At 63.4% G+C, this 27,545-nt stretch overlaps 1 protein-coding gene across 2 annotated transcripts; it reads left to right on the top strand.

Annotated features, from left to right (window-relative positions):
* The first annotated feature begins 42 nt into the window (after positions 1 to 42).
* Positions 43 to 25,854, top strand: LOC125450600 (uncharacterized). 2 transcript variants are annotated; one of them, XM_059643142.1, is made up of 5 exons: positions 43 to 481; positions 4,144 to 4,261; positions 5,109 to 5,248; positions 19,635 to 19,773; positions 24,372 to 25,854. In XM_059643142.1, exons 3-5 carry the CDS (start codon positions 5,186 to 5,188, stop codon positions 25,634 to 25,636), a joined length of 1,467 nt encoding a protein of 488 aa, XP_059499125.1. In that variant the 5' UTR covers positions 43 to 481; positions 4,144 to 4,261; positions 5,109 to 5,185; the 3' UTR covers positions 25,637 to 25,854. The 2 variants fall into 2 exon arrangements, with proteins under 2 accessions (XP_059499125.1, XP_059499124.1); XM_059643141.1 differs by having other exon boundaries at positions 264 to 481; positions 5,105 to 5,248.
* Positions 25,855 to 27,545: the final 1,691 nt, after the last annotated feature.

Genomic DNA, 27,545 nt, shown 5'->3' with positions numbered 1-27,545 from the left:
TTGAGGCTTCCCTGAGGTTAAACTGCAGACCCAGCGCAGGAATGTTGGCGTGAGGACTTTGTCATTCTCTGCCCACTTTTCCCATGAATAGGAGAAGAGCACTTGTTTCTGACACAAACCCAGTTCGGAGTCAGAGACTGAGTAAAACACCCCCTACATCTTTTAAACTTAGCATGAATCTGCCTTGACATCCCCTCCCTCAAACAATCCCAGGGACAGGGACAACGCGAAGTTAGATACAGAGTAAAGCTCCCTCTGCACTGTCTCCCCCCCACCCCCCCAACCGATCAAACACTCCCAGGGACAGGGGTTAGGTACAGAGTAAAGCTCCCTCTAACACTCTCTGTGTAGTGTATACCCTCTTCCCACCTGACGTCTCTTCACTCCTGATTCCCACAGGGACCTCCAGCAAATACGATACCCGTGAGGGTGACCGAAGGGCTCGGAGTCTCTCAAAGCCACGGGACATTCCCAGGATAAGGTACGTGGAGAGATTCCTGGTTTGCAGAGTTGAGGGGTTTGGGCCGAAAATAAGGGGAAGCCGTTCCCAGTTCCAGGAGTCGATGTTAGTAGCAATTCTGAACCGGGTAATTACGCAAAGAGGGATAGAATCTGCAGGGTCAGGGTGGAGGAGTCTACAGCAGAGGGAACAGGTCTTTCTAATAGCTAGCATCAGCGTGATGGTCCGAATGGGCCTTTCTAGCCTCCCCACCCCGCCAGCCCCAAAACCCTGTTTGCTGCACAGCATTTGCCAACAGTGATTGTGAGGAGCTTTGGGGCATCGCAATATGCAAAATGGCAAGCTGGCTCTTGACATAATGGTCACTTTTTTTCACACAACCCAGTGCCTAGCGCAAACTGGGCAGTCCCTGCTGGGTGGTGGGGAGAGGGGATGCAGTGCCAGTTGCTGGATGCTGCAGGGGTTGGGGGCAGGGGAACAGTGTCACCTTGATGCCCACTGGGCACAGTGCCACTCTGGGCACTGCTGAAATGCAGGCAGTGGCACGGTGCCAGTCAGTCCCCCATGGTGGGTGGGGGGTGTGGTGTCGTGCCAGTCTGTCCCCGATATGAAGGGAGGGCACAACTCCAGTCAGTCACTATTGAAGGGGACACCATTGCCAGCTTTCCCCACTGAAGGGTACAGTGTCAGTCAGTACCTGCTGAAGTGGGGGCGGGGGGGTGGGGGGAGTGCAGTGCCAGTCAGTACCTGCTGAAGGGGGGGGGGGGAGTGCAGTGCCAGACAGTACCTGCTGAAGGGGGGGGGGGGAGTGCAGTGCCAGACAGTACCTGCTGAAGGGGGGGGGGGGGGGGAGTGCAGTTGCCAGACAGTACTGCTGAAGGGGGTGGGGGGAGTGCAGTGCCAGTCAGTACCTGCTGAAGGGGGGGGGGGGGAGTGCAGTGCCAGACAGTACCTGCTGAAGGGGGGTGGGTGAGTGCAGTGCCAGACAGTACCTGCTGAAGGGGGGGGGGGGGGGAGTGCAGTGCCAGACAGTACCTGCTGAAGGGGGGGGGGAGTGCAGTGCCAGTCAGTACCTGCTGAAGGGGGGGGGGGAGTGCAGTGCCAGTCAGTACCTGCTGAAGGGGGGGGGGGAGTGCAGTGCCAGTCAGTACCTGCTGAAGGGGGTGGGGGGGGTGTGCAGTGCCAGACAGTACCTGCTGAAGTGGGGGGGGGGGAGTGCAGTGCCAGTCTCTGCTGAAGTGGGGGACTGTGCCAGTCAGTGCCTGCTGAAGGGGGGGAATTGCTGTGCCTGTCTTTGGGAGTGTGTGGGCATCCCAGTGCCAGTCTCTGCTGGGGGTGGGGGACTGCAGTGCCAGGCTCTGGTGGGGGGGGAGAGCAGTGCCAGTCAGTGCCTGAGAAATGAGGGGGGGGGGGGGGGCTCAGTGCCAGTTGCTGGAATGTTACAGAGACTCATCGTTTCTCATGGATGGCCTCTGTTCGTTCCATTCTCTCATTAAGGATTGGGGTGGGATCAGGGTCGTGAGCAAACTTCAAAGATGTAGTGTTTAACAAACAGTGTGAACAAACTTTAAGCTGCTAGTCGCAAAGCAAAGAAATAGTTCATTGAACGGAGTGTGAGAGAGTTGGGATGACAGAGAGAGAGAGAGCACACAATGAATCTTCCCGAGTGACTACGTTCAGCCAGTCTGAGTGAATTCCCCCGCCGCTAACAGACCGCTGGCTTATACTTCGTCATTATCTCTGACCCCCTACACCACCGTTGTTTGTCTCCTCTGTTCAAATAGATTGGATGTCTTCTTGCAACCGGCCTTCTTCATCCACAAAACTAACCACCACCCTCACCGATGGGCCTGATAAACTCCCTCCCTATCTCTGTCACCTCCTCCAGCCCCCTACATCCCATCTCTAGCTCTGTAACCTCCACCGACCCCCTAAACACCCTCCCTATCCCTGTCACCTCCCCCATCTCCCCCCCCCCACACACACCCTCCCTATCTGTGTCACCCCCTCCAGCCCCTACACCCCCTCCCTATCTCTGTCACCCCCTCCATACCCCTACATCCCATCTCTATCTCTGTCACCTCCACCGACCCCCTAAACACCCTCCCTATCCCTGTCACCTCCCCCATCTCCCCCCCCCACACACACCCTCCCTATCTGTGTCACCCCCTCCAGCCCCTACACTCCCTCCCTATCTCTGTCACCTCCTCCAGCCCCCTACATCCCATCTCTAGCTCTGTAACCTCCACCGACCCCCTAAACACCCTCCCTATCCCTGTCACCTCCCCCATCTCCCCCCCCCACACACACCCTCCCTATCTGTGTCACCCCCTCCAGCCCCTACACCCCCTCCCTATCTCTGTCACCCCCTCCATACCCCTACATCCCAACTCTATCTCTGTCACCTCCACCGACCCCCTAAACACCCTCCCTATCCCTGTCACCTCCCCCATCTCCCCCCCCACACACACCCTCCCTATCTCTGTCACCCCCTCCAGCACCCTACACCCCCTCCCTATCTCTGTCACCCCCTCCAGCCCCTACACCCCCTCCCTATCTCTGTCACCCCCTCCAGCCCCCTACACCCCCTCCCTATCTCTGTCACCCCCTCCACCCCCCCACACCCTCTCCCTATCTCTGTCACCCTCTCCAGCCCCCTACACCCCCTCCCTATCTCTGTCACCTCCCTCTTTTTCTGAACATCTCGCCTCGCCGGAGGCCTGGTGATCCTCAGGTTAAACTGCTACTACCGCCAGTATACCCTGCCAGCATGTCGAGAGGCCCCATGTTACTCCCGGTGAGGAGGGTACAGCACCGGGGGGCCCCACGTTACTCCCAGTGAGGAGTGTACAACACCGGGGGGCCCATTATTACTCCCGGTGAGGAGTGTATGGTGTCGAGGGGCCCCACGTTACTCCTGGTGAGGAGCATATAGCACCGGTGGCCCGTACGTTACTCCCGGTGAAGAGCGTACAGCACCGGGGGGCCCATATTACTCCCGGTGAGGAGCGTACAGCACTGCGGGGCCCCACGTTACTCCCAGTGAGGTCCGTACGGTGTCGAGGGGCCCCACGTTACTCCCGGTGAGGACCATACAGCACGGGGGGCCCACGTTACTCCCGGTGAGGAGCGTACAGCACCGGGGGGCCCCACGTTACTCCCGGTGAGGTCCGTACGGTGTCGAGGGGCCCCACGTTACTCCCGGTGAGGACCATACAGCACAGGGGGGGCCCACGTTACTCCCGGTGAGGAGCGTACAGCACTGGGGGGCCCCACGTTACTCCCGGTGAGGTCCGTACGGTGTCGAGGGGCCCCACGTTACTCCCGGTGAGGACCATACAGCACAGGGGGGGCCCACGTTACTCCCGGTGAGGGCCGTTCAGCACAGGGGGGGCCCACGTTACTCCCAGTGAGGAGTGTACAGCACTGGGGGGGGAGGCCCACGTTACTCCCGGTGAGGAGTGTACAGCACCGGAGCACCCTGCCTTACTCCCGGCATAGTGTGAACAGGTTTGATTTGAGATGTTTGAGGAAGACGGGAGAAGTTTCCCGTGTGCTAACCATTGTCCCCTGCGTGAAGTGCCAATGTTTACCCAGGATGGTCAGATTTCGGGGGTGGGGTGCGCAGTCAGGAAGCGTGAGTTTTCAACAACCACATCCTTAACCCCTCTGTCCGTTCCCAGCTCCCGACATAACGTGTGCGACCTTCGGCCTGATGGTGTGAGGCTGTCCCCTCCGTCTGGTGGTGGTCCACAAAGCGACGATCCCCGGCCCACCCGAGCCAATCACGAGGAGTCGAAGGTACCGCGCCGACTCGGGAGAAGATCGCGGCGACTGGCGTTCGGAGAATAGGGGGCTGGGTGGGGAGTGAGGGACCGGGGTGGAAGGTAGTGGGGAGGAGGTGTACTGAGGGGGACGGAGAGGGCAGTGGGGAATAGGGGCAGAAGAAGTCGAGAGGAGACACAGAGAGAGGGAAATGAACTGATGGTGTGAGAGCAACAAGGGGAGACGGAGGGGGCAGGGAGACGGAGGGGCTTGAGCGGAGACAGTGTCAGGGACACGAGCAACACCAGGAAATGGTGGGAGGACAATGGGGAGAGATGGAGGCAGGGGAGGGGGCGTGGGGGAGAGACGATGGAGGGAGGAAGGGGCGAGTGGAGATGGTGTGAGGGGTAGGGGCAGGGAAGACAGCAGGAGATGGGAGATGGGGTTGGAACTGCTCGACAATGACAGCCCACTCGTTCCCCCCCCGACTGTCTCTCTCTCTCTCATCCTCTCCACCCCCACCACTTGCTACCCTCCATCTTTCTCGTTCTCTCCCTCTCCCTGTCTCACCTTTCCTCACCCTCCCCCACTCTCACTTTCTCTCTCTCCCTCCCGCTCTCTCTCCCTGTATCTGTCTTCTAAACTCCCTCCATCTCTATCACTCTCCCCTTTCTCTTTGTGTATCTCTGTCACCTTCTTTGTGTGTCTCTCTCTCTCTCTCTCTCTCTCTCTCACACCCTCATTGTCTTGGCTTTTCACATTCTTCCCATCTCTGCCTCTTTTTCTTTCTTTCTCACTCTCTCTCCCTCTCGCATTCCTTCTCTCTGTTCTTCTATCTCTCTTGTTTCTTTCTTTCTCCCCATCTATGCCTTATGAAAGGAAGCTGAGTTCTATACAGTGGATCTGGAACGTAGTGCGACAGGATTCGGGTTCAGTGTACGCGGAGGCTGTGAGTATGATATGGACCTTTACATTCTGGGAATGATCGTTGGAGGCCCAGCCATGAGGAGTGGAAAAATCAGGGTAAGAGAACGATCGCAGCGGGGTGTATCGGTGTGTTACAGTGAGGGGTGCGGGATTATATCGGTGTGTGACAGTGAGGGGTGCGGGATTATATCGGTGTGTGACAGTGAGGGGTGCGGGGTGTATCGGTGTGTTACAGTGAGGGGTGCGCGGTGTATCGGTGTGTTACAGTGAGGGGTGTGGGGTGTATCGGTGTGTGACAGTGAGGGGTGTGGGGTGTATCGGTGTGTTACAGTGAGGGGTGTGGGGTATATTGGTGTGTTACAGTGAGGGGTGTGGGGTATATCGGTGTGTTACAGTGAGGGGTGTGGGGTATATCGGTGTGTTACAGTCAGGGGTGCGGGGTATATTGGGGTGTATGACGGTGAGGGGGGCGGGGTATATCGGTGTGTTACAGTGAGGGGTGCGGGGTGTAACGGTGTGTTACAGTGAGGGGTGCGGGGTATATCGGGGTGTGTGACGGCGAGGGGGGCGGGATATGTCGGGGTGTGTGACGGCGAGGGGGGCGCGGGATATGTCGGGGTGTGTGACGGCGAGGGGGGGGCGGGATATGTCGGGGTGTGTGACGGCGAGGGGTTGTGGGATATGTCGGGGTGTGTGACGGCAAGGGGGGCGGGACATGTCGGGGTGTGACGGCGATGGGGGCAGGATATGTCGGGGTGTGTGATGGCGAAGCGGGGGCGGGATATGTCGGGGTGTGACGGCGATGGGGGCAGGATATGTTGGGGTGTGTGATGGCGAAGGGTGGGGGCGGGATATGTCGGGGTGTGTGACGGCGAGGGGGGGGGCGGGATATGTCAGGGTGTGACGGTGAGGGGGGCACGGGATATGTTGGGGTGTGTGTCGGCGGGGGGGGGGTGGGATATGTCGGGGTGTGTGACGGCGAGGGGGGGGGCTTATGTCGGGGGGTGTGATGGCGGGGGGGTGGGATATGTTGGGGTGTGTAACGGCGAGTGGGGCGGGATATGTGACGGCAAGGGGGGTGCGGGATATGTCGGGGTGTGACGGCAAGGGGTGCGGGATAGGTCGGGGTGTGTTACAGTGAGGGGGGCATGGGATATGTCTGGGTGTGTGATGGTGATGGGGGGGGCGGGATATGTCGGGGTGTGTGACGGCGATGGGGGCGGGATATGTCGGGGTGTGACGGCGATGGTGGCGGGATATGTCGGGGGGGTGTGACGGCGATGGTGGCGGGATATGTCGGGGTGTGTGACGGCGGGGGGTGTGGCAGGATATGTCGGGGTGTGTGACGGCGGGGGGTGTGGCAGGATATGTCGGGGTGTGACGGCGAGGGCGGCGGGATATGTCGGGGTGTGACGGCGATGGAGGCGGGATATGTCGGGGTGTGACGGCGATGGGGGCAGGATATGTCAGGGTGTGTGATGGCGAAGGGGGGTGCGGGATATGTCGGGGTGTGTGTCGGCGGGGGGGGGGGGCGGGATATGTCGGGGGTGTGACGCGATGGTGGCGACACATGTCGGGGTGTGACGGCGATGGGGGCAGGATATGTCCGGGTGGGTGACGGCGAAGGGGGGGGGCGGGATATGTCGGGGTGTGACGCGATGGTGGCGACACATGTCGGGGTGTGACGGCGATGGGGGCAGGATATGTCGGGGTGTGTGACGGCGAAGGGGGGGGCGGGATATGTCGGGGTGTGACGCGATGGTGGCGACACATGTCGGGGTGTGACGGCGATGGGGGCAGGATATGTCGGGGTGTGTGATGGCAAAGGGGGGGGCGGGATATGTCGGGGTGTGTGACGGCGAAGCGGGGGGCGGGATATGTTGGGGTGTGTGACGGCGAAGGGGTGGGCGGGATATGTCGGGGTGTGACGCGATGGTGGCGACACATGTCGGGGTGTGACGGCGATGGGGGCAGGATATGTCGGGGTGTGTGATGGCAAAGGGGGGGGCGGGATATGTGTGTGTGATGGCAAGGGGGGGGTGCGGGATATGTCGGGGTGTGTGACGGCGAGGGGGGCGCGGGATATGTTGGGGTGTGTGACGGCGAGGGGGGCGCGGGATATGTCGGAGTGTGTGACGGCGAGGGGGGCGCGGGATATGTCGGGGTGTGACGGCGAGGGGGGCGCGGGATATGTCGGGGTGTGACGGCGAGGTGGGCGCGGGATATGTCGGGGTGTGACGGCGAGGTGGGCGCGGGATATGTCGGGGTGTGACGGCGAGGAGGGCGCGGGATATGTCGGGGTGTGACGGCGAGGGGGGCGCGGGATATGTCGGGGTGTGACGGTGAGGGGGGCGGGATATGTCGGGGTGTGTGTCGGCGGGGGGGGCGGGATATGTGTGTGTGATGGCAAGGGGGGGTGCGGGATATGTCGGGGTGTGTGACGGCGAGGGGGGCGCGGGATATGTTGGGGTGTGTGACGGCGAGGGGGGCGCGGGATATGTCGGGGTGTGACGGCGAGGGGGGCGCGGGATATGTCGGGGTGTGACGGCGAGGTGGGCGCGGGATATGTCGGGGTGTGACGGCGAGGTGGGCGCGGGATATGTCGGGGTGTGACAGCGAGGGGGGCGCGGGATATGTCGGGGTGTGACGGCGAGGGGGGCGCGGGATATGTCGGGGTGTGACGGTGAGGGGGGCGGGATATGTCGGGGTGTGTGTCGGCGGGGGGGGCGGGATATGTGTGTGTGATGGCAAGGGGGGGGTGCGGGATATGTCGGGGTGTGTGACGGCGAGGGGGGCGCGGGATATGTTGGGGTGTGTGACGGCGAGGGGGGCGCGGGATATGTCGGGGTGTGACGGCGAGGGGGGCGCGGGATATGTCGGGGTGTGACGGCGAGGTGGGCGCGGGATATGTCGGGGTGTGATGGCGAGGTGGGCGCGGGATATGTCGGGGTGTGACGGCGAGGGGGGCGCGGGATATGTCGGGGTGTGACGGCGAGGGGGGCGCGGGATATGTCGGGGTGTGATGGTGAGGGGGGCGGGATATGTCGGGGTGTGTGTCGGCGGGGGGGGCGGGATATGTGTGTGTGATGGCAAGGGGGGGGTGCGGGATATGTCGGGGTGTGTGACGGCGAGGGGGGCGCGGGATATGTCGGGGTGTGTGACGGCGAGGGGGGCGCGGGATATGTCGGGGTGTGTGACGGCGAGGGGGGCGCGGGATATGTCGGGGTGTGACGGCGAGGGGGGCGCGGGATATGTCGGGGTGTGACGGCGAGGTGGGCGCGGGATATGTCGGGGTGTGACGGCGAGGTGGGCGCGGGATATGTCGGGGTGTGACGGCGAGGAGGGCGCGGGATATGTCGGGGTGTGACGGCGAGGGGGGCGCGGGATATGTCGGGGTGTGACGGTGAGGGGGGCGGGATATGTCGGGGTGTGTGTCGGCGGGGGGGGCGGGATATGTGTGTGTGATGGCAAGGGAGGGGTGCGGGATATGTCGGGGTGTGTGACGGCGAGGGGGGCGCGGGATATGTTGGGGTGTGTGACGGCGAGGGGGGCGCGGGATATGTCGGGGTGTGTGACGGCGATGGGGGTGGGATATGTCGGGGTGTGTGACGGCGAGGGGGGTGCGGGATATGTCGGGGTGTGTGACGGTGAGGTGGACGCGGGATATGTCGGGGTGTGTGTCGGTGAGGGGGGCGTGGGATATGTCGGAGTTTGTGACGGCGAGGGGGCCGGGATATGTCGGTTTGTGTGATGGTGAGGGGGGCGCGGGATATGTCGGGGTGTGACGGTGAGGGGGGCGGGATATGTCGGGGTGTGTGTCGGCGGGGGGGCGGGATATGTCGGGGTGTGTGACGGCGAGGGGCGCGCGGGATATGTCGGGGTGTGTGATGGCGATGGGGGCGGGATATGTCGGGGTGTGTGACGGCGAGGGGGGTGCGGGATATATCGGGGTGTGTGATGGCGAGGGGGGGGCTTATGTCGGGGGGTGTGATGGCGGGGGGGTGGGATATATTGGGGTGTGTGACGGCGAGTGGGGCGAGATATGTGACGGCAAGGGGGGTGCGGGATATGTCGGGGTGTGACGGCAAGGGGTGCGGGATAGGTCGGGGTGTGTTACAGTGAGGTGGGCATGGGATATGTCGGGGTGTGTGATGGCGATGGGGGGGGCGGGATATGTCGGGGTGTGTGATGGCGATGGGGGGGGCGGGATATGTCGGGGTGTGTGATGGCGATGGGGGGGGCGGGATATGTCGGGGTGTGTGACGGCGATTGGGGTGGGATATGTCAGGGTGTGTGACGGCGAGGGGGCACGGGATATGTCGGGGTGTGTGACGGCGATTGGGGTGGGATATGTCGGGGTGTGTGACGGCGAGGGGGGCACGGGATATGTCGGGGTGTGTGACGGCGAGGGGGGCGCGGGATATGTCGGGGTGTGACGCGATGGTGGCGACACATGTCGGGGTGTGACGGCGATGGGGGCAGGATATGTCGGGGTGTGTGACGGCGAAGGGGGGGGCGGGATATGTCGGGGTGTGACGCGATGGTGGCGACACATGTCGGGGTGTGACGGCGATGGGGGCAGGATATGTCGGGGTGTGTGATGGCAAAGGGGGGGGCGGGATATGTCGGGGTGTGTGACGGCGAAGCGGGGGGCGGGATATGTTGGGGTGTGTGACGGCGAAGGGGTGGGCGGGATATGTCGGGGTGTGACGCGATGGTGGCGACACATGTCGGGGTGTGACGGCGATGGGGGCAGGATATGTCGGGGTGTGTGATGGCAAAGGGGGGGGCGGGATATGTGTGTGTGATGGCAAGGGGGGGGTGCGGGATATGTCGGGGTGTGTGACGGCGAGGGGGGCGCGGGATATGTTGGGGTGTGTGACGGCGAGGGGGGCGCGGGATATGTCGGGGTGTGTGACGGCGAGGGGGGCGCGGGATATGTCGGGGGTGTGACGGCGAGGGGGGCGCGGGATATGTCGGGGTGTGACGGCGAGGTGGGCGCGGGATATGTCGGGGTGTGACGGCGAGGTGGGCGCGGGATATGTCGGGGTGTGACGGCGAGGAGGGCGCGGGATATGTCGGGGTGTGACGGCGAGGGGGGCGCGGGATATGTCGGGGTGTGATGGTGAGGGGGGCGGGATATGTCGGGGTGTGTGTCGGCGGGGGGGGCGGGATATGTGTGTGTGATGGCAAGGGGGGGTGCGGGATATGTCGGGGTGTGTGACGGCGAGGGGGGCGCGGGATATGTCGGGGTGTGTGACGGCGAGGGGGGCGCGGGATATGTCGGGGTGTGTGACGGCGAGGGGGGCGCGGGATATGTCGGGGTGTGACGGCGAGGGGGGCGCGGGATATGTCGGGGTGTGACGGCGAGGTGGGCGCGGGATATGTCGGGGTGTGACGGCGAGGTGGGCGCGGGATATGTCGGGGTGTGACGGCGAGGGGGGCGCGGGATATGTCGGGGTGTGACGGTGAGGGGGGCGGGATATGTCGGGGTGTGTGTCGGCGGGGGGGGCGGGATATGTGTGTGTGATGGCAAGGGAGGGGTGCGGGATATGTCGGGGTGTGTGACGGCGAGGGGGGCGCGGGATATGTTGGGGTGTGTGACGGCGAGGGGGGCGCGGGATATGTCGGGGTGTGTGACGGCGATGGGGGTGGGATATGTCGGGGTGTGTGACGGCGAGGGGGGTGCGGGATATGTCGGGGTGTGTGACGGTGAGGTGGACGCGGGATATGTCGGGGTGTGTGTCGGTGAGGGGGGCGTGGGATATGTCGGAGTTTGTGACGGCGAGGGGGCGCGGGATATGTCGGGGTGTGTGACGGCGATGGGGGTGGGATATGTCGGGGTGTGTGACGGCGAGGGGGGTGCGGGATATGTCGGGGTGTGTGACGGTGAGGTGGACGCGGGATATGTCGGGGTGTGTGTCGGTGAGGGGGGTGCGGGATATGTCGGGGTGTGTGACGGTGAGGTGGACGCGGGATATGTTGGGGTGTGTGTCGGCGGGGGGGGGGTGGGATATGTCGGGGTGTGTGACGGCGAGGGGGGGGGCTTATGTCGGGGGGTGTGATGGCGGGGGGGTGGGATATGTTGGGGTGTGTAACGGCGAGTGGGGCGGGATATGTGACGGCAAGGGGGGTGCGGGATATGTCGGGGTGTGACGGCAAGGGGTGCGGGATAGGTCGGGGTGTGTTACAGTGAGGGGGGCATGGGATATGTCTGGGTGTGTGATGGTGATGGGGGGGGGCGGGATATGTCGGGGTGTGTGACGGCGATGGGGGCGGGATATGTCGGGGTGTGACGGCGATGGTGGCGGGATATGTCGGGGGGTGTGACGGCGATGGTGGCGGGATATGTCGGGGTGTGTGACGGCGGGGGGTGTGGCAGGATATGTCGGGGTGTGTGACGGCGGGGGGTGTGGCAGGATATGTCGGGGTGTGACGGCGAGGGCGGCGGGATATGTCGGGGTGTGACGGCGATGGAGGCGGGATATGTCGGGGTGTGACGGCGATGGGGGCAGGATATGTCAGGGTGTGTGATGGCGAAGGGGGGTGCGGGATATGTCGGGGTGTGTGTCGGCGGGGGGGGGGGCGGGATATGTCGGGGTGTGACGCGATGGTGGCGACACATGTCGGGGTGTGACGGCGATGGGGGCAGGATATGTCCGGGTGGGTGACGGCGAAGGGGGGGGCGGGATATGTCGGGGTGTGACGCGATGGTGGCGACACATGTCGGGGTGTGACGGCGATGGGGGCAGGATATGTCGGGGTGTGTGACGGCGAAGGGGGGGGCGGGATATGTCGGGGTGTGACGCGATGGTGGCGACACATGTCGGGGTGTGACGGCGATGGGGGCAGGATATGTCGGGGTGTGTGATGGCAAAGGGGGGGGCGGGATATGTCGGGGTGTGTGACGGCGAAGCGGGGGGCGGGATATGTTGGGGTGTGTGACGGCGAAGGGGTGGGCGGGATATGTCGGGGTGTGACGCGATGGTGGCGACACATGTCGGGGTGTGACGGCGATGGGGGCAGGATATGTCGGGGTGTGTGATGGCAAAGGGGGGGGCGGGATATGTGTGTGTGATGGCAAGGGGGGGGTGCGGGATATGTCGGGGTGTGTGACGGCGAGGGGGGCGCGGGATATGTTGGGGTGTGTGACGGCGAGGGGGGCGCGGGATATGTCGGAGTGTGTGACGGCGAGGGGGGCGCGGGATATGTCGGGGTGTGACGGCGAGGGGGGCGCGGGATATGTCGGGGTGTGACGGCGAGGTGGGCGCGGGATATGTCGGGGTGTGACGGCGAGGTGGGCGCGGGATATGTCGGGGTGTGACGGCGAGGAGGGCGCGGGATATGTCGGGGTGTGACGGCGAGGGGGGCGCGGGATATGTCGGGGTGTGACGGTGAGGGGGGCGGGATATGTCGGGGTGTGTGTCGGCGGGGGGGGCGGGATATGTGTGTGTGATGGCAAGGGGGGGTGCGGGATATGTCGGGGTGTGTGACGGCGAGGGGGGCGCGGGATATGTTGGGGTGTGTGACGGCGAGGGGGGCGCGGGATATGTCGGGGTGTGACGGCGAGGGGGGCGCGGGATATGTCGGGGTGTGACGGCGAGGTGGGCGCGGGATATGTCGGGGTGTGACGGCGAGGTGGGCGCGGGATATGTCGGGGTGTGACAGCGAGGGGGGCGCGGGATATGTCGGGGTGTGACGGCGAGGGGGGCGCGGGATATGTCGGGGTGTGACGGTGAGGGGGGCGGGATATGTCGGGGTGTGTGTCGGCGGGGGGGGCGGGATATGTGTGTGTGATGGCAAGGGGGGGGTGCGGGATATGTCGGGGTGTGTGACGGCGAGGGGGGCGCGGGATATGTTGGGGTGTGTGACGGCGAGGGGGGCGCGGGATATGTCGGGGTGTGACGGCGAGGGGGGCGCGGGATATGTCGGGGTGTGACGGCGAGGTGGGCGCGGGATATGTCGGGGTGTGATGGCGAGGTGGGCGCGGGATATGTCGGGGTGTGACGGCGAGGGGGGCGCGGGATATGTCGGGGTGTGACGGCGAGGGGGGCGCGGGATATGTCGGGGTGTGATGGTGAGGGGGGCGGGATATGTCGGGGTGTGTGTCGGCGGGGGGGGCGGGATATGTGTGTGTGATGGCAAGGGGGGGGTGCGGGATATGTCGGGGTGTGTGACGGCGAGGGGGGCGCGGGATATGTCGGGGTGTGTGACGGCGAGGGGGGCGCGGGATATGTCGGGGTGTGTGACGGCGAGGGGGGCGCGGGATATGTCGGGGTGTGACGGCGAGGGGGGCGCGGGATATGTCGGGGTGTGACGGCGAGGTGGGCGCGGGATATGTCGGGGTGTGACGGCGAGGTGGGCGCGGGATATGTCGGGGTGTGACGGCGAGGAGGGCGCGGGATATGTCGGGGTGTGACGGCGAGGGGGGCGCGGGATATGTCGGGGTGTGACGGTGAGGGGGGCGGGATATGTCGGGGTGTGTGTCGGCGGGGGGGGCGGGATATGTGTGTGTGATGGCAAGGGAGGGGTGCGGGATATGTCGGGGTGTGTGACGGCGAGGGGGGCGCGGGATATGTTGGGGTGTGTGACGGCGAGGGGGGCGCGGGATATGTCGGGGTGTGTGACGGCGATGGGGGTGGGATATGTCGGGGTGTGTGACGGCGAGGGGGGTGCGGGATATGTCGGGGTGTGTGACGGTGAGGTGGACGCGGGATATGTCGGGGTGTGTGTCGGTGAGGGGGGCGTGGGATATGTCGGAGTTTGTGACGGCGAGGGGGCCGGGATATGTCGGTTTGTGTGATGGTGAGGGGGGCGCGGGATATGTCGGGGTGTGACGGTGAGGGGGGCGGGATATGTCGGGGTGTGTGTCGGCGGGGGGGCGGGATATGTCGGGGTGTGTGACGGCGAGGGGCGCGCGGGATATGTCGGGGTGTGTGATGGCGATGGGGGCGGGATATGTCGGGGTGTGTGACGGCGAGGGGGGTGCGGGATATATCGGGGTGTGTGATGGCGAGGGGGGGGCTTATGTCGGGGGGTGTGATGGCGGGGGGGTGGGATATATTGGGGTGTGTGACGGCGAGTGGGGCGAGATATGTGACGGCAAGGGGGGTGCGGGATATGTCGGGGTGTGACGGCAAGGGGTGCGGGATAGGTCGGGGTGTGTTACAGTGAGGTGGGCATGGGATATGTCGGGGTGTGTGATGGCGATGGGGGGGGCGGGATATGTCGGGGTGTGTGATGGCGATGGGGGGGGCGGGATATGTCGGGGTGTGTGATGGCGATGGGGGGGGCGGGATATGTCGGGGTGTGTGACGGCGATTGGGGTGGGATATGTCAGGGTGTGTGACGGCGAGGGGGCACGGGATATGTCGGGGTGTGTGACGGCGATTGGGGTGGGATATGTCGGGGTGTGTGACGGCGAGGGGGGCACGGGATATGTCGGGGTGTGTGACGGCGAGGGGGGCGCGGGATATGTCGGGGTGTGACGCGATGGTGGCGACACATGTCGGGGTGTGACGGCGATGGGGGCAGGATATGTCGGGGTGTGTGACGGCGAAGGGGGGGGCGGGATATGTCGGGGTGTGACGCGATGGTGGCGACACATGTCGGGGTGTGACGGCGATGGGGGCAGGATATGTCGGGGTGTGTGATGGCAAAGGGGGGGGCGGGATATGTCGGGGTGTGTGACGGCGAAGCGGGGGGCGGGATATGTTGGGGTGTGTGACGGCGAAGGGGTGGGCGGGATATGTCGGGGTGTGACGCGATGGTGGCGACACATGTCGGGGTGTGACGGCGATGGGGGCAGGATATGTCGGGGTGTGTGATGGCAAAGGGGGGGGCGGGATATGTGTGTGTGATGGCAAGGGGGGGGTGCGGGATATGTCGGGGTGTGTGACGGCGAGGGGGGCGCGGGATATGTTGGGGTGTGTGACGGCGAGGGGGGCGCGGGATATGTCGGGGTGTGTGACGGCGAGGGGGGCGCGGGATATGTCGGGGTGTGACGGCGAGGGGGGCGCGGGATATGTCGGGGTGTGACGGCGAGGTGGGCGCGGGATATGTCGGGGTGTGACGGCGAGGTGGGCGCGGGATATGTCGGGGTGTGACGGCGAGGAGGGCGCGGGATATGTCGGGGTGTGACGGCGAGGGGGGCGCGGGATATGTCGGGGTGTGATGGTGAGGGGGGCGGGATATGTCGGGGTGTGTGTCGGCGGGGGGGGCGGGATATGTGTGTGTGATGGCAAGGGGGGGTGCGGGATATGTCGGGGTGTGTGACGGCGAGGGGGGCGCGGGATATGTCGGGGTGTGTGACGGCGAGGGGGGCGCGGGATATGTCGGGGTGTGTGACGGCGAGGGGGGCGCGGGATATGTCGGGGTGTGACGGCGAGGGGGGCGCGGGATATGTCGGGGTGTGACGGCGAGGTGGGCGCGGGATATGTCGGGGTGTGACGGCGAGGTGGGCGCGGGATATGTCGGGGTGTGACGGCGAGGGGGGCGCGGGATATGTCGGGGTGTGACGGTGAGGGGGGCGGGATATGTCGGGGTGTGTGTCGGCGGGGGGGGCGGGATATGTGTGTGTGATGGCAAGGGAGGGGTGCGGGATATGTCGGGGTGTGTGACGGCGAGGGGGGCGCGGGATATGTTGGGGTGTGTGACGGCGAGGGGGGCGCGGGATATGTCGGGGTGTGTGACGGCGATGGGGGTGGGATATGTCGGGGTGTGTGACGGCGAGGGGGGTGCGGGATATGTCGGGGTGTGTGACGGTGAGGTGGACGCGGGATATGTCGGGGTGTGTGTCGGTGAGGGGGGCGTGGGATATGTCGGAGTTTGTGACGGCGAGGGGGCCGGGATATGTCGGTTTGTGTGATGGTGAGGGGGGCGCGGGATATGTCGGGGTGTGACGGTGAGGGGGGCGGGATATGTCGGGGTGTGTGTCGGCGGGGGGGCGGGATATGTCGGGGTGTGTGACGGCGAGGGGCGCGCGGGATATGTCGGGGTGTGTGATGGCGATGGGGGCGGGATATGTCGGGGTGTGTGACGGCGAGGGGGGTGCGGGATATATCGGGGTGTGTGATGGCGAGGGGGGGCTTATGTCGGGGGGTGTGATGGCGGGGGGGTGGGATATATTGGGGTGTGTGACGGCGAGTGGGGCGAGATATGTGACGGCAAGGGGGGTGCGGGATATGTCGGGGTGTGACGGCAAGGGGTGCGGGATAGGTCGGGGTGTGTTACAGTGAGGTGGGCATGGGATATGTCGGGGTGTGTGATGGCGATGGGGGGGGCGGGATATGTCGGGGTGTGTGATGGCGATGGGGGGGGCGGGATATGTCGGGGTGTGTGATGGCGATGGGGGGGGCGGGATATGTCGGGGTGTGTGACGGCGATTGGGGTGGGATATGTCAGGGTGTGTGACGGCGAGGGGGGCACGGGATATGTCGGGGTGTGTGACGGCGATTGGGGTGGGATATGTCGGGGTGTGTGACGGCGAGGGGGGCACGGGATATGTCGGGGTGTGTGACGGCGAGGGGGGCGCGGGATATGTCGGGGTGTGTGACGGCGAGGGGGGCGCGGGATATGTCGGGGTGTGTGACGGCGAGGGGGGCGCGGGATATGTCGGGGTGTGTGACGGCGAGGGGGGCACGGGATATGTCGGGGTGTGTGACGGCGAGGGGGGCGCGGGATATGTCGGGGTGTGTGACGGCGAGGGGGGCGCGGGATATGTCGGGGTGTGTGACGGCGAGGGGGGCGCGGGATATGTCGGGGTGTGTGACGGCGAGGGGGGCGCGGGATATGTCGGGGTGTGACGGCGATGGTGGTGGGGTATGTCGGGGTGTGTGACGGTGGGGTGGGGTGGCAGGATATGTCGGGGTGTGACGGCGAGGGCGGCGGGATATGTCGGGGTGTGACGGCGATGGAGGCGGGATATATCGGGGTGTGACGGTGAGGGGGGCGGGATATGTCGGGGTGTGTGTCGGCGGGGGGGGCGGGATATGTCGGGGTGTGTGACGGCTAGGGGTTGTGGGATATGTCGGGGTGTGTGACGGCGAGGGGGGCGGGATATGTGTGTGTGATGGCAAGGGGGGGTGCGGGATATGTCGGGGTGTGACGCGATGGTGGCGACACATGTCGGGGTGTGACGGCGATGGGGGCAGGATATGTCGGGGTGTGTGATGGCGAAGGGGGGGGCGGGATATGTCGGGGAGTGTGACGGCGAAGGGGGGGGCGGGATATGTCGGGGTGTGACGGTGAGGGGGGCGGGATATGTCGGGGTGTGTGTCGGCGGGGGGGGGCGGGATATGTCGGGGGGTGTGTCGGCGGGGGGGCGGGATATGTCGCGGTGTGTGACGGCGAGGGGGGCGCGGGATATGTCGGGCTGTGTGACGGCGAGGGGGGCGTGGGATATGTCGGGGAGTGTGACGGCGATGGGGGTTGGATATGTCGGGGTGTGTGACGGCGAGGGGGGGTGCGGGATATGTCGGGGTGTGTGACGGCGAGGGGGGTGCGGGATATGTCGGCGTGTGACGGTCAGGGGGGCGGGATATGTCCGGGTGTGTGTCGGCGGGGGGGCGGGATATGTCGGGGTGTGTGAAGGCGAGGGGGGCGCGGGATATGTCGGGGTGTGTGTCGGCGGGGGGGGGCGGGATATGTCGGGGTGTGTGATGGTGAGGGGGGTGCGGGATATGTCGGCGTGTGACGGTCAGGGGGGCGGGATATGTCCGGGTGTGTGTCGGCGGGGGGGCGGGATATGTCGGGGTGTGTGACGGCGAGGGGAGCGCGGGATATGTCGGGGTGTGTGACGGCGAGGGGGGCGCAGGATATGTCGGGGTGTGACGGTGAGGGGGGCGGGATATGTCGGGGTGAGTGTCGGCGGGGGGGGCGGGATATGTCGGGGTGTGTGACCGCGAGGGGGGCGAGGGGGGCGCGGGATATGTCGGGGTGTGTGACGGCGAGGGGGGCGCGGGATATGTCGGGGTGTGTGACGGCGAGGGGGGCGCGGGATATGTCGGGGTGTGTGACGGCGAGGGGGGCGCGGGATATGTCGGGGTGTGTGACGGCGAGGGGGGCGCGGGATATGTCGGGGTGTGTGACGGCGAGGGGGGCGCGGGATATGTCGGGGTGTGTGACGGCGAGGGGGGCGCGGGATATGTCGGGGTGTGTGACGGCGAGGGGGGCGCGGGATATGTCGGGGTGTGTGACGGCGAGGGGGGCGCGGGATATGTCGGGGTGTGTGACGGCGAGGGGGGCGCAGGATATGTCGGGGTGTGACGGTGAGGGGGGCGGGATATGTCGGGGTGAGTGTCGGCGGGGGGGGGCGGGATATGTCGGGGTGTGTGACCGCGAGGGGGGCGAGGGGGGCGCGGGATATGTCGGGGTGTGTGACGGCGAGGGGGGCGCGGGATATGTCGGGGTGTGTGACGGCGAGGGGGGCGGGATATGTCGGGGTGAGTGTCGGCGGGGGGGCGGGATATGTCGGGGTGTGTGACGGCGAGGGGGGCGCGGGATATGTCGGGGTGTGTGACGGCGAGGGGGGCGCGGGATATGTCGGGGTGTGTGACGGCGAGGGGGGCGCGGGATATGTCGGGGTGTGTGACGGCGAGGGGGGCGTGGGATATGTCGGGGTGTGTGACGGCGAGGGGGGCGCAGGATATGTCGGGGTGTGACGGTGAGGGGGGCGGGATATGTCGGGGTGAGTGTCGGCGGGGGGGGCGGGATATGTCGGGGTGAGTGTCGGCGGGGGGGGCGGGATATGTCGGGGTGTGTGACCGCGAGGGGGGCGAGGGGGGCGCGGGATATGTCGGGGTGTGTGACGGCGAGGGGGGCGCGGGATATGTCGGGGTGTGTGACGGGGAGGGGGGCGCGGCATATGTCGGGGTGTGTGACGGCGAGGGGGGCGCTGCATATGTCGGGGTGTGTGACGGCGAGGGGGCGCGGGATATGTCGGGGTGTGTGACGGCGAGGGGGCCGTGGGATATGTCGGGGTGTGTGACGGCGAGGGGGGCGCGGGATATGTCGGGGTGTGTGACGGCAGGGGGGGCGCGGGATATGTCGGGCTGTGTGTGACGGCGGGGGGGGCGCGGGATATGTCGGGGTGTGTGACGGCGAGGGGGGCGCGGGATATGTCGGGGTGTGTGACGGCGAGGGGGGCGCGGGATATGTCGGGGTGTGTGACGGCGAGGGGGCGCGGGATATGTCGGGGTGTGTGACGGCGAGGGGGCCGTGGGATATGTCGGGGTGTGTGACGGCGGGGGGGGCGCGGGATATGTCGGGGTGTGTGACGTTGAGGGGGCCGTGGGATATGTCGGGGTGTGTGACGTTGAGGGGGCCGTGGGATATGTCGGGGTGTGTGACGGCGAGGGGGGCGCGGGATATGTCGGGGTGTGTGACGTTGAGGGGGCTGGGGTATTTCGGAGTGTGCTATACTGAGGGGGGAAGCGTTGTGTTTTACGAAGTGAATCGAAACATCTGTATATGTTCCCTTTAGATTGGTGACCAGTTGGTTGAGATCAATGGGGAGCCAACAATGGGAATGAGCCATTCTCGAGCTGTGGAGCTGATCCGACACGGTCACGACAGGATCCGTCTGCTAATGCGCTGTGGGAATGGGCAGGTCCCCGAGTTTGGTAAGTCACTGAGCCAGGGTTAGTGACTATACTGTCGTCTAGAACAAGAACAGTCAGATGTGTCAGAAGGTCAGCGCCGAGGGAGCGCCGCGCTGCCGGAAGGTCAGCGCCGAGGGAGCGCCGCGCTGCCGGAAGGTCAGCGCCGAGGGAGCGCCGCACTGCCGGAAGGTCAGATACGCGGTTCTGAGGCACTAAGAGGCATCTTTCGGACACTGCTGCTTGGTCTTTCTGGGCAGTTTGGCCAATAATGATCCTGTTGAACGCGGTGACACCTGGCGAAGGGAATCATCTTTCGTGTCTATGAGAGGGCGGCACAGTGACTTGACCCCCAGCACAGCTGCATCACTGTGCCTGGGACCCGGTTTGGTTCCAGGCTCTGGTTACTGTCTGTGTGGGAGTTTGCACGTGGCCCCCATGTCTGTGGGTTTCCTGCGGATGTTCCGGTCTCCTCCCACTGTCCCAAGGTGTGCGGGTTGGGGTGGATTGGCTGTGCTAAATTGTCCCGTAGTGCCCAGGGATGTGCGGGTTAGGGTGGGATTGGCCGTGCTAAATTTCCTGTAGTGCCCAGGGATGTGCGGGTTAGTGTGGGATTGGCCATGCTAAATTGTCCCGTCGTGCCCAGGGATGTGCGGGTTAGGGTGGGATTGGCTGTGCTAAATTGTCCCGTAGTGCCCAGGGATGTGTGGGTTAGGGTGGGATTGGCCGTGCTAAATTGTCCCACAGTGCCCAGGGATGTGTGGGTTAGGGTGGGATTGGCCGTGCTAAATTGTCCCGTAGTGCCCAGGGATGTGCGGGTTAGGGTGGGATTGGCTGTGCTAAATTGTCCCACAGTGCCCAGGGATGTGTGGGTTAGGGTGGGATTGGCCGTGCTAAATTGTCCCGTAGTGCCCAGGGATGTACGGGTTACGGTGGGATTGGCCGTGCTAAATTGTCCCGTAGTGCCCAGGCTGGGAAGTGTGGAGACTGAATGCTCGTTGGAGGGTCACTATGGATCTGATGGGCTGAATGGCCTGCTTTCACACTGTTGGGGCCTCTATGATGCTATGGCTGCTTGTGAGCAGAGCTGAATTTTACAAGGGTCTCTTCCTCTGACCCTCGTCTGTGTGTCTGATGTTTATTAACTATCTTCTCCATCTCTCTCTCTTTTTTTTGCTCCTTGTCTTTCCCATCTCCTGTCTTCCTCCTGCTGCTTCTTGACTCTGCCACCTGCCCATCCACCCCGAACCCACCCTCCTCTCAAAGCCACGAGCCCATCTCAGCTCTCGGTCTGCGTGACCAACTCCCGCCACGGGGAGCCGTGCTTTTTCCTGCTGGGCCCTTCTGACAGCATTCGGTGGGTACCGGCCGGGCACAGGGGCTCAGCTTTCCCACCTGCAGCCTGGAATTCCAGCTGGGTTGGAGGGAGGGAGGGCGACTGAGCTGGAGAGAGAGGTGGAGGAAAGCTGGCAGAGGGGAGAAGAAGCGGGGGGGGGGTGCGCGGTAGGTGGTGTAGAAGGGGAGGGCGAGTGGGAGGGAGAGAAGAAAAATTGGTGGGAGTGAGAGGGTAAAGAGAGTGCGAGCATGTGAGGCAGGGAGAGAGAGGTAGTAAGGATGGCAGGGAGGGAGGGAGAGAGAGAATGAGGCAGAGGTAGCGAGGATGGGAGTGAGGGAGGGAGAGAGTGGTAGTAAGGATGGCAGGGAGGGAGGGAGAGGGAGAATGAGGCAGGGGTGGCGAGGATGGGAGTGAGGGAGGGAGAAGTAGTAAGGATGTCAGGGAGGGAGAGAGAGAATGAGGCAGGGGTAGCGAGGATGGGAGTGAGGGAGGGAGAGAGGTAGTAAGGATGGCAGGGAGGGAGGGAGAGGGAGAATGAGGCAGGGGTGGCGAGGATGGGAGTGAGGGAGGGAGAAGTAGTAAGGATGGCAGGGAGGGAGGGAGAGAGAGAATGAGGCAGAGGTAGCGAGGATGGGAGTGAGGGAGGGAGAGAGAGGTAGTAAGGATGGCAGGGAGGGAGGGGTAGCGAGGATGGGAGTGAGGGAGGGAGAAGTAGTAAGGATGGCAGGGAGGGAGGGAGAGAGAGAATGAGGCAGGGGTAGCGAGGATGGGAGTGAGGGAGGGAGGGAGAGAGAATGAGGCAGGGGTAGCGAGGTTGGGAGTGAGGGAGGGAGGGAGAGAGAGAGAAGGGGAGAGAGGGAAACAGCGAAGTGGATGATTGGGAGAGCAGGTCAGAGATTACGGGGAATAACGGGTGGGGAAGAGGGCATGTGTGAGCATAGCCCTGCGAGGGGATTGGAGCGCAAGGGTATGAGTGGATGAGGGCAGAGAATGAGGGGGAGACAGTGGGTGAGATGAAGAGTGGGAAGAAGGGGAGGGACAGAGTGAGAGAGAGGAGAAAGGGAGAGCGGAAGAGGAGTGGAACTGCGTGGGGTTGGAGGCTGAGATGAGGGAGCAAAAGGGACTGCTGTGGAAGAGGGGGAAAGCATAAGTGGTAGGGGATAGGGACAGGAAGGAGGGAGGGTGAAGGGAGAGTGAGAGTGAGAGTGAGAGTGAGAGTGAGAGTGAGAGTGAGAGTGAGAGTGAGAGTGAGAGTGAGAGTGAGAGTGAGAGTGAGAGTGAGAGTGAGAGTGAGAGAGAGAGAGAGAGAGAGAGAGATGGGGCCGCAGCAACGAGGGAGACTGAGCAAGGCAGACAGAGAGAGAGAATGGGGGGGAATGGAAACAGGCTGACAGAGTGAGGCAGGACCGAGTGAGAGAGATGGGAGGAGAGTGACAGGGAGGGGAAGGGGGGCAACGAGGAGAGCGACAGGAAGGGGTAAAGCAAGTGAGACGGAGCGAGGGAGAGTGCGACAGAAAGACGGCGGCGGGGGTGGGGGAGGGTAGGGGGAAGCGGTTGGGAGATGGAAGGAGGGCAGACCTTACAAATTTTATTGGCAGGGCCCAGGGGAGTGTCGCCGAGCAAAGAGACCTAGGGAAGCAGGTGCTGGGGCGTTGCTGCCTGGAGGACGGGAGGCTGTGAGGGGGTTTATAAAATTGTGAGGGTCGCGGGTAAGCTGAATGGCCAGGATGTTCCCCACCCGGGCTGGGGGAGGCGGGGTGGGGGGGGGGGGGGTTAGATTTAGAGGGCAGAGGTTTAAGGTGAGAGGGGGAAAGATTTAAGATGGTGGGGGGAATCTTTTTCAGATGGGAGATGAGACAAGCTGCCAGAGGTTGGTTTGAAAGGCATCTGGGTGGGTACTTGAATAGGAAGGCTTTTGAGGGATACGGGCCAAAGGCTGGTAAACAGGATGAGGTCAGACTGGGGTGTGTCTGGTTGGCTCGAACGGTTCTGTTTCTGTGCTGTACTGATGGCCTTTTCCCGAGCTGTAACCGTTCTGTGATTCTGGGCAAGCTGTCAGCGGGAGAGGGATCTGGAGCGCGGAACAACATTAAAATCCTGGGGGAGCTGGGACCCTGGCCAGTGCCCGATTGGCAGAGGAGCGGTGCCGAGCTGGTTAACCGCTGTGCTTCTTTCAGTCCTGACAAAATTATTGCTGTGTTGCTGTGGCAACAGACTCAAACAAATCGCCCATAACCAACAAAATATAAAATCAACCTACGACAGGTTCATCCCACAGGGTCACTCCCAAACCCAATCCAAAACTTAATTCCACTGTTGCCCCGCTCCCTCCCCATAGCCCTGTATCCGTCCCCAAACTAATCACACTGCCCCTGCTCCCTCCCCATAGCAACGTGACCATCCCCCAAACTAATCCCACTGCCCCGCTCCCTCCCCATAGCAACGTGACCATCCCCCAAACTAATCCCACTGCCCCCGCTCCCTCCCCATAGCCCTGTATCTGTCCCCAAACTAATCCCACTGCCCCCGCTCCCTCCCCATAGCCCTGCATCCGTCCCTAAACTAATCCCACTGCCCCGCTCCCTCCCCATAGCCCTGTATCCATCCCCAAACTAATCCCACTGTCCCCGCTCCCTCCCCGTATCCCTGTATCTGTCCCCAAACTAATCCCACTGCCCCGCTCCCTCCCCCTAGCCCTGTATCTGTCCCCAAACTAATCCCACTGGCCCGCTGCCTCCCCATAACCCTGTATCCGTTCCCAAACTAATCCCACTGTCCCGCTGCCTCCCCATAGCCTGTGAAGCTCGATACTGGGATGGTCCTTGCTCCTGCTGCTGTTCAGCACCACACTGGGTGCTGTGTTTGCACAATGAGCTGCATTAATCACTGAACACTCCAGCTGGAGTGTTCTTTGAGGCTTGTTTGGACAGTGATGCCTCTGAGCCACATGCCCTGGAATTTGCCAGGAATATAATATAGTTATAACCTGAAAAGAATGTCTGTCGAACTGAAAGAAGAGCTGCTTCGACTCTCTCCCTGTCAAACTCTCCCAGGGATAGCACGGGGTTAGATCCCGAGTAAAGCTCCCTCTACACTCTTCTTCCCATCAAACCCTCCCAGTACAGGGACAGCACGGGGTTAGATACAGAGTGAAGCTGTTTCTACACTGCCAAGGCAGCTCTGAGGGTATGTGGTGTTGAATTCTCCCCGAACCTCCGCCCTCCTAAACTCTGTGATCTGTTGCCTCAGGTTCTGATTGTAAAGCGAGTTCTCTGTATCCCCTCAGGTCCTGACGCTGTGCGTAGGCCAGACCTTGGAGAAGCTACTGTGGTTCCAGTCAGGCAGGAGAATCCTGCCCGAGCTCCGAGAGCCCAAGCCGAGTTGGGCGCAACGCAGGGCTTGGCCAGGCCTCGGCCGCACCATCCACGTGCTTTACTCGCCCCCGGCCCAGGACATCCGACAACCAGACAGGGGAGACCGCCCGGCGGCCAGTCCCAAGCTGCCGATGCCCGGCCTGTTGCAGGTAGTGCCCGGGGGCACAGGAGAAACCAGCAGGGTGATGGTAGCGGGCCCGAAACCAACCTCAGGCCTCGGTCCCGGGCTCTGCGTGATCACTCCAGGCAGCAGTCAGCCCCCGGGTCTAGATCCGATAATATCTTGGAGCCCACCCAATCCCACGCTCCCCTGGACCTCCCTAAACCTGGTGAGTTTAAGGCCCAACTCCCCTCTGTCGACTCTAGGCCCCAGGCTCTCCTCGACTCTAGGCCCCAGGCTCTCCTCGACTCTAGGCCCCAGGCTGTCCTCGACTCTAGGCCCCAAGTTCTCCTCGACTCTAGGCCCCAGGTTCTCCTCGACTCTAGGCCCCAGGCTCTCCTCGACTCTAGGCCCCAGGCTCTCCTCGACTCTAGGCCCCAGGCTCTCCTCGACTCTAGGCCCCAGGCTCTCCTCGACTCTAGGCCCCAGGCTCTCCTCGACTCTAGGCCCCAGGCTCTCCTCGACTCTAGGCCCCAGGCTCTCCTCGACTCTAGGCCCCAGGCTCTCCTCGACTCTAGGCCCCAGGCTCTCCTCGACTCAAGTCCCAGTGCTCCAGTTGAGCCCAGGTTCCGTTCTCTCCCTCGCGACTCGAGGCCTCGGGCTCTCCTCGACTCTAGGCCCGATGCTCCGGTTGAGTCCAGGGCCCAGACTCTCCCGAGCTACTGTAGGCCCCAGGCTGTTGGCAATGGCAGGGCCCTGTCTGAGGAGAGCACGGAGACCGATTCGGACAGCTGGGAGGAGGAGGAGGAGGACACTGCTTCCTCTTCTCCAGAGCTACCGGTCCTCGGCAGCTTTGATGAGCAGAGGCAGTTGAGCTCCATGATCGGAAGGGGTCTATATCTCAGTAGTGGGCCCCTACTGCCAGCCCCGGGCACTGCGGACAGCGAGGACAGTGTCCACTGCGGCAGCCAGATGGGGACAAAGGACAGCAAGAGAGGCAGACTGCGGGGGCAGCTCTCTCCAGGGCCCTGGCTTGTGCCAGAGGGGGAAAAGCTCCTCGGAATACTCGGGAGGTAGTGTCCACGGGGCAGGTTGAAGCTGGCAGGGGTGGGCAGGAAATGGTCAGGTGAGAGGTGATGCTCCAAGTGGTGGACCAGCCACCACTGCTGGGAGTGTGTTATAATCAGGGAAAGGCTGCTGCTCACGGGGGACGAGTGTCAGCATCGCCCTGTCGGAGGGGTCACGGCTAAGGGAGCGGGGCGTCAGCGGAGGAGGGTCGGGGCCGCAGGGAGCAGGGCATCGATGAGGGGGGTTCGGGGGCCGAGGGGAGCGGGGCGCCTTTGGAGGGGGGGTCGGGGCCAAGGGGAGCGGGGTGCCATCGGCTGGTTGGGGTGGCGGGGGTTGGGGGCCAAGGGGAGCGGGTCGGGAGCTGAGGGGAGCGGGGCGCCGTCGGCTGGGGGGGGGGGGGGGTGTTCGGGGCCGAGGGGAGAGGGACCGAGAGGAGCCACCGGGGGTGGGGAGGGGGGTCGGGGCCGAGGGGAGCCACCGAGGGTCGGGGCCAAGGGGAGCGGGCGCTGTCGGAGGGGTCTTGGCCAAGGGGAGCGGGGGACCTTCAAAGATGCTGTGATTCAGGGGCAGACATTAAAACCTGTGCCCTCTGAGCTGGGCACCGCAGATCCTCATGCTCCCCCATGAGGGGAGCGAGGTCTCCGAATCCCTCAACCCAGTCGGTGCTGAGTGTCCCGGGAACCTCCCTGCCGACTGTGGGATTGTGCTGTGCGCTGATCTGCTGCCCTGTTGCCTGCGCCCCGCGGAACTGTGCTGTGTTCATGTCTATCCCTGGCTGACCTGCCCTGAGACGGGTGCAGGCGCTGCAGAGCTTGGCAGTCAAATGTGCGTCCATTACCACAAAGAGTGAATATTTTAATGAAATATTAATCATCTTGAGAATATATGTGGACTTGGAATAAAGCTTCAGCGACACAAGCCAATCATTTCAAATCCTAATCATTTCTGCCTGTTGCTGTACATATAACGCTGGTCTGTGCCTGACCTGTGTTTGAAACAACCACTGTCAGCCTGAAATCGAGGCCCCCAGAGTTGTAGCAAATGTTGGAAGATTTTTTTTTGGAAATGAGGTGCGAACTGTACCCCACTTTCAGATCAAAGCAGGCATTAAACACGGAATAGGCCTCTGCGCCAAACGAGAAGTGATTTCATTGTGCGAAAGCAACAAGGGCTTTTTCAGGGTCATGGGACGGGCTGGACAGAGAGGACAAACTTCCTGTTCATTAAAAGGGACAAAGAGCGGCGTGGGTTTCGAATGATGTGCGAGGGATAAAGTCAGCCGAGCGTCTGGTCCCCAGTGAGTGGTTCGGGTCTGGGCTGCACCGCTTGGAAATGTGGGGGGAGTCATTGTTCAATTGAAACATTTAAGAGAGACATTGGATGGCTGTTTGTGCAGAAGAGGTGTGTGGGGATGTGGAAAACGCAGGAGATTGGCACTAGAGAGCAGAACTAGTGCGGCCACTGATGGACCAAATGGCCTCCTCCTGCACTGTAATGACTGCGATTCTCTGAGGTAGCTACTAGTCAAGAGGAATGAACCACTGGTGCTTAACCCTGCTAACTAATCCCTGATCTCCTTCCGAACACACACACATGCGCACGCTCACACTCTCTCTCTCTAACAGCATGTGGGTGATTGATAGAGGTGGAGAAGCTTAAAAAAGCCCGCTCAGTTGCTTCCCCATCACGATGTTGAGAAGATCCCTCATTGGTCGGTGGGAGCTCTTGTTGGTCAGTCATCTTTCTCCGCAAGCTCCCACTGCATTTTGCAACAGCACAGAGCAACTGTTGAGGTAGATCAGAACTGCTGATGCTGGCGTCTGAGAGAACACAGTGCAGGGGCTGGATGAACACAGCAAGCCAGGCAGCATCAGAGGAGCAGGAAGGCTGACGTTTCAGGCCTATCAGTGATAGACAA

Source organism: Stegostoma tigrinum, chromosome 49, assembly GCF_030684315.1.
Source record: "Stegostoma tigrinum isolate sSteTig4 chromosome 49, sSteTig4.hap1, whole genome shotgun sequence".
NCBI lineage: Eukaryota > Metazoa > Chordata > Chondrichthyes > Orectolobiformes > Stegostomatidae > Stegostoma > Stegostoma tigrinum.
This window is presented reverse-complemented; position numbering and strand designations above follow the sequence as displayed.

Excerpts from the sequence above, each read along its gene's own strand:
- LOC125450600 (XM_059643142.1), top strand. The coding sequence starts at position 5,186 with ATGGACCTTTACATTCTGGGAATGATCGTTGGAGGCCCAGCCATGAGG. Across the intron at positions 5,249-19,634 it reads TGAGGAGTGGAAAAATCAGG|ATTGGTGACCAGTTGGTTGA; the intron begins GTAAGAGAACGA and ends TGTTCCCTTTAG. Across the intron at positions 19,774-24,371 it reads TGGGCAGGTCCCCGAGTTTG|GTCCTGACGCTGTGCGTAGG; the intron begins GTAAGTCACTGA and ends GTATCCCCTCAG.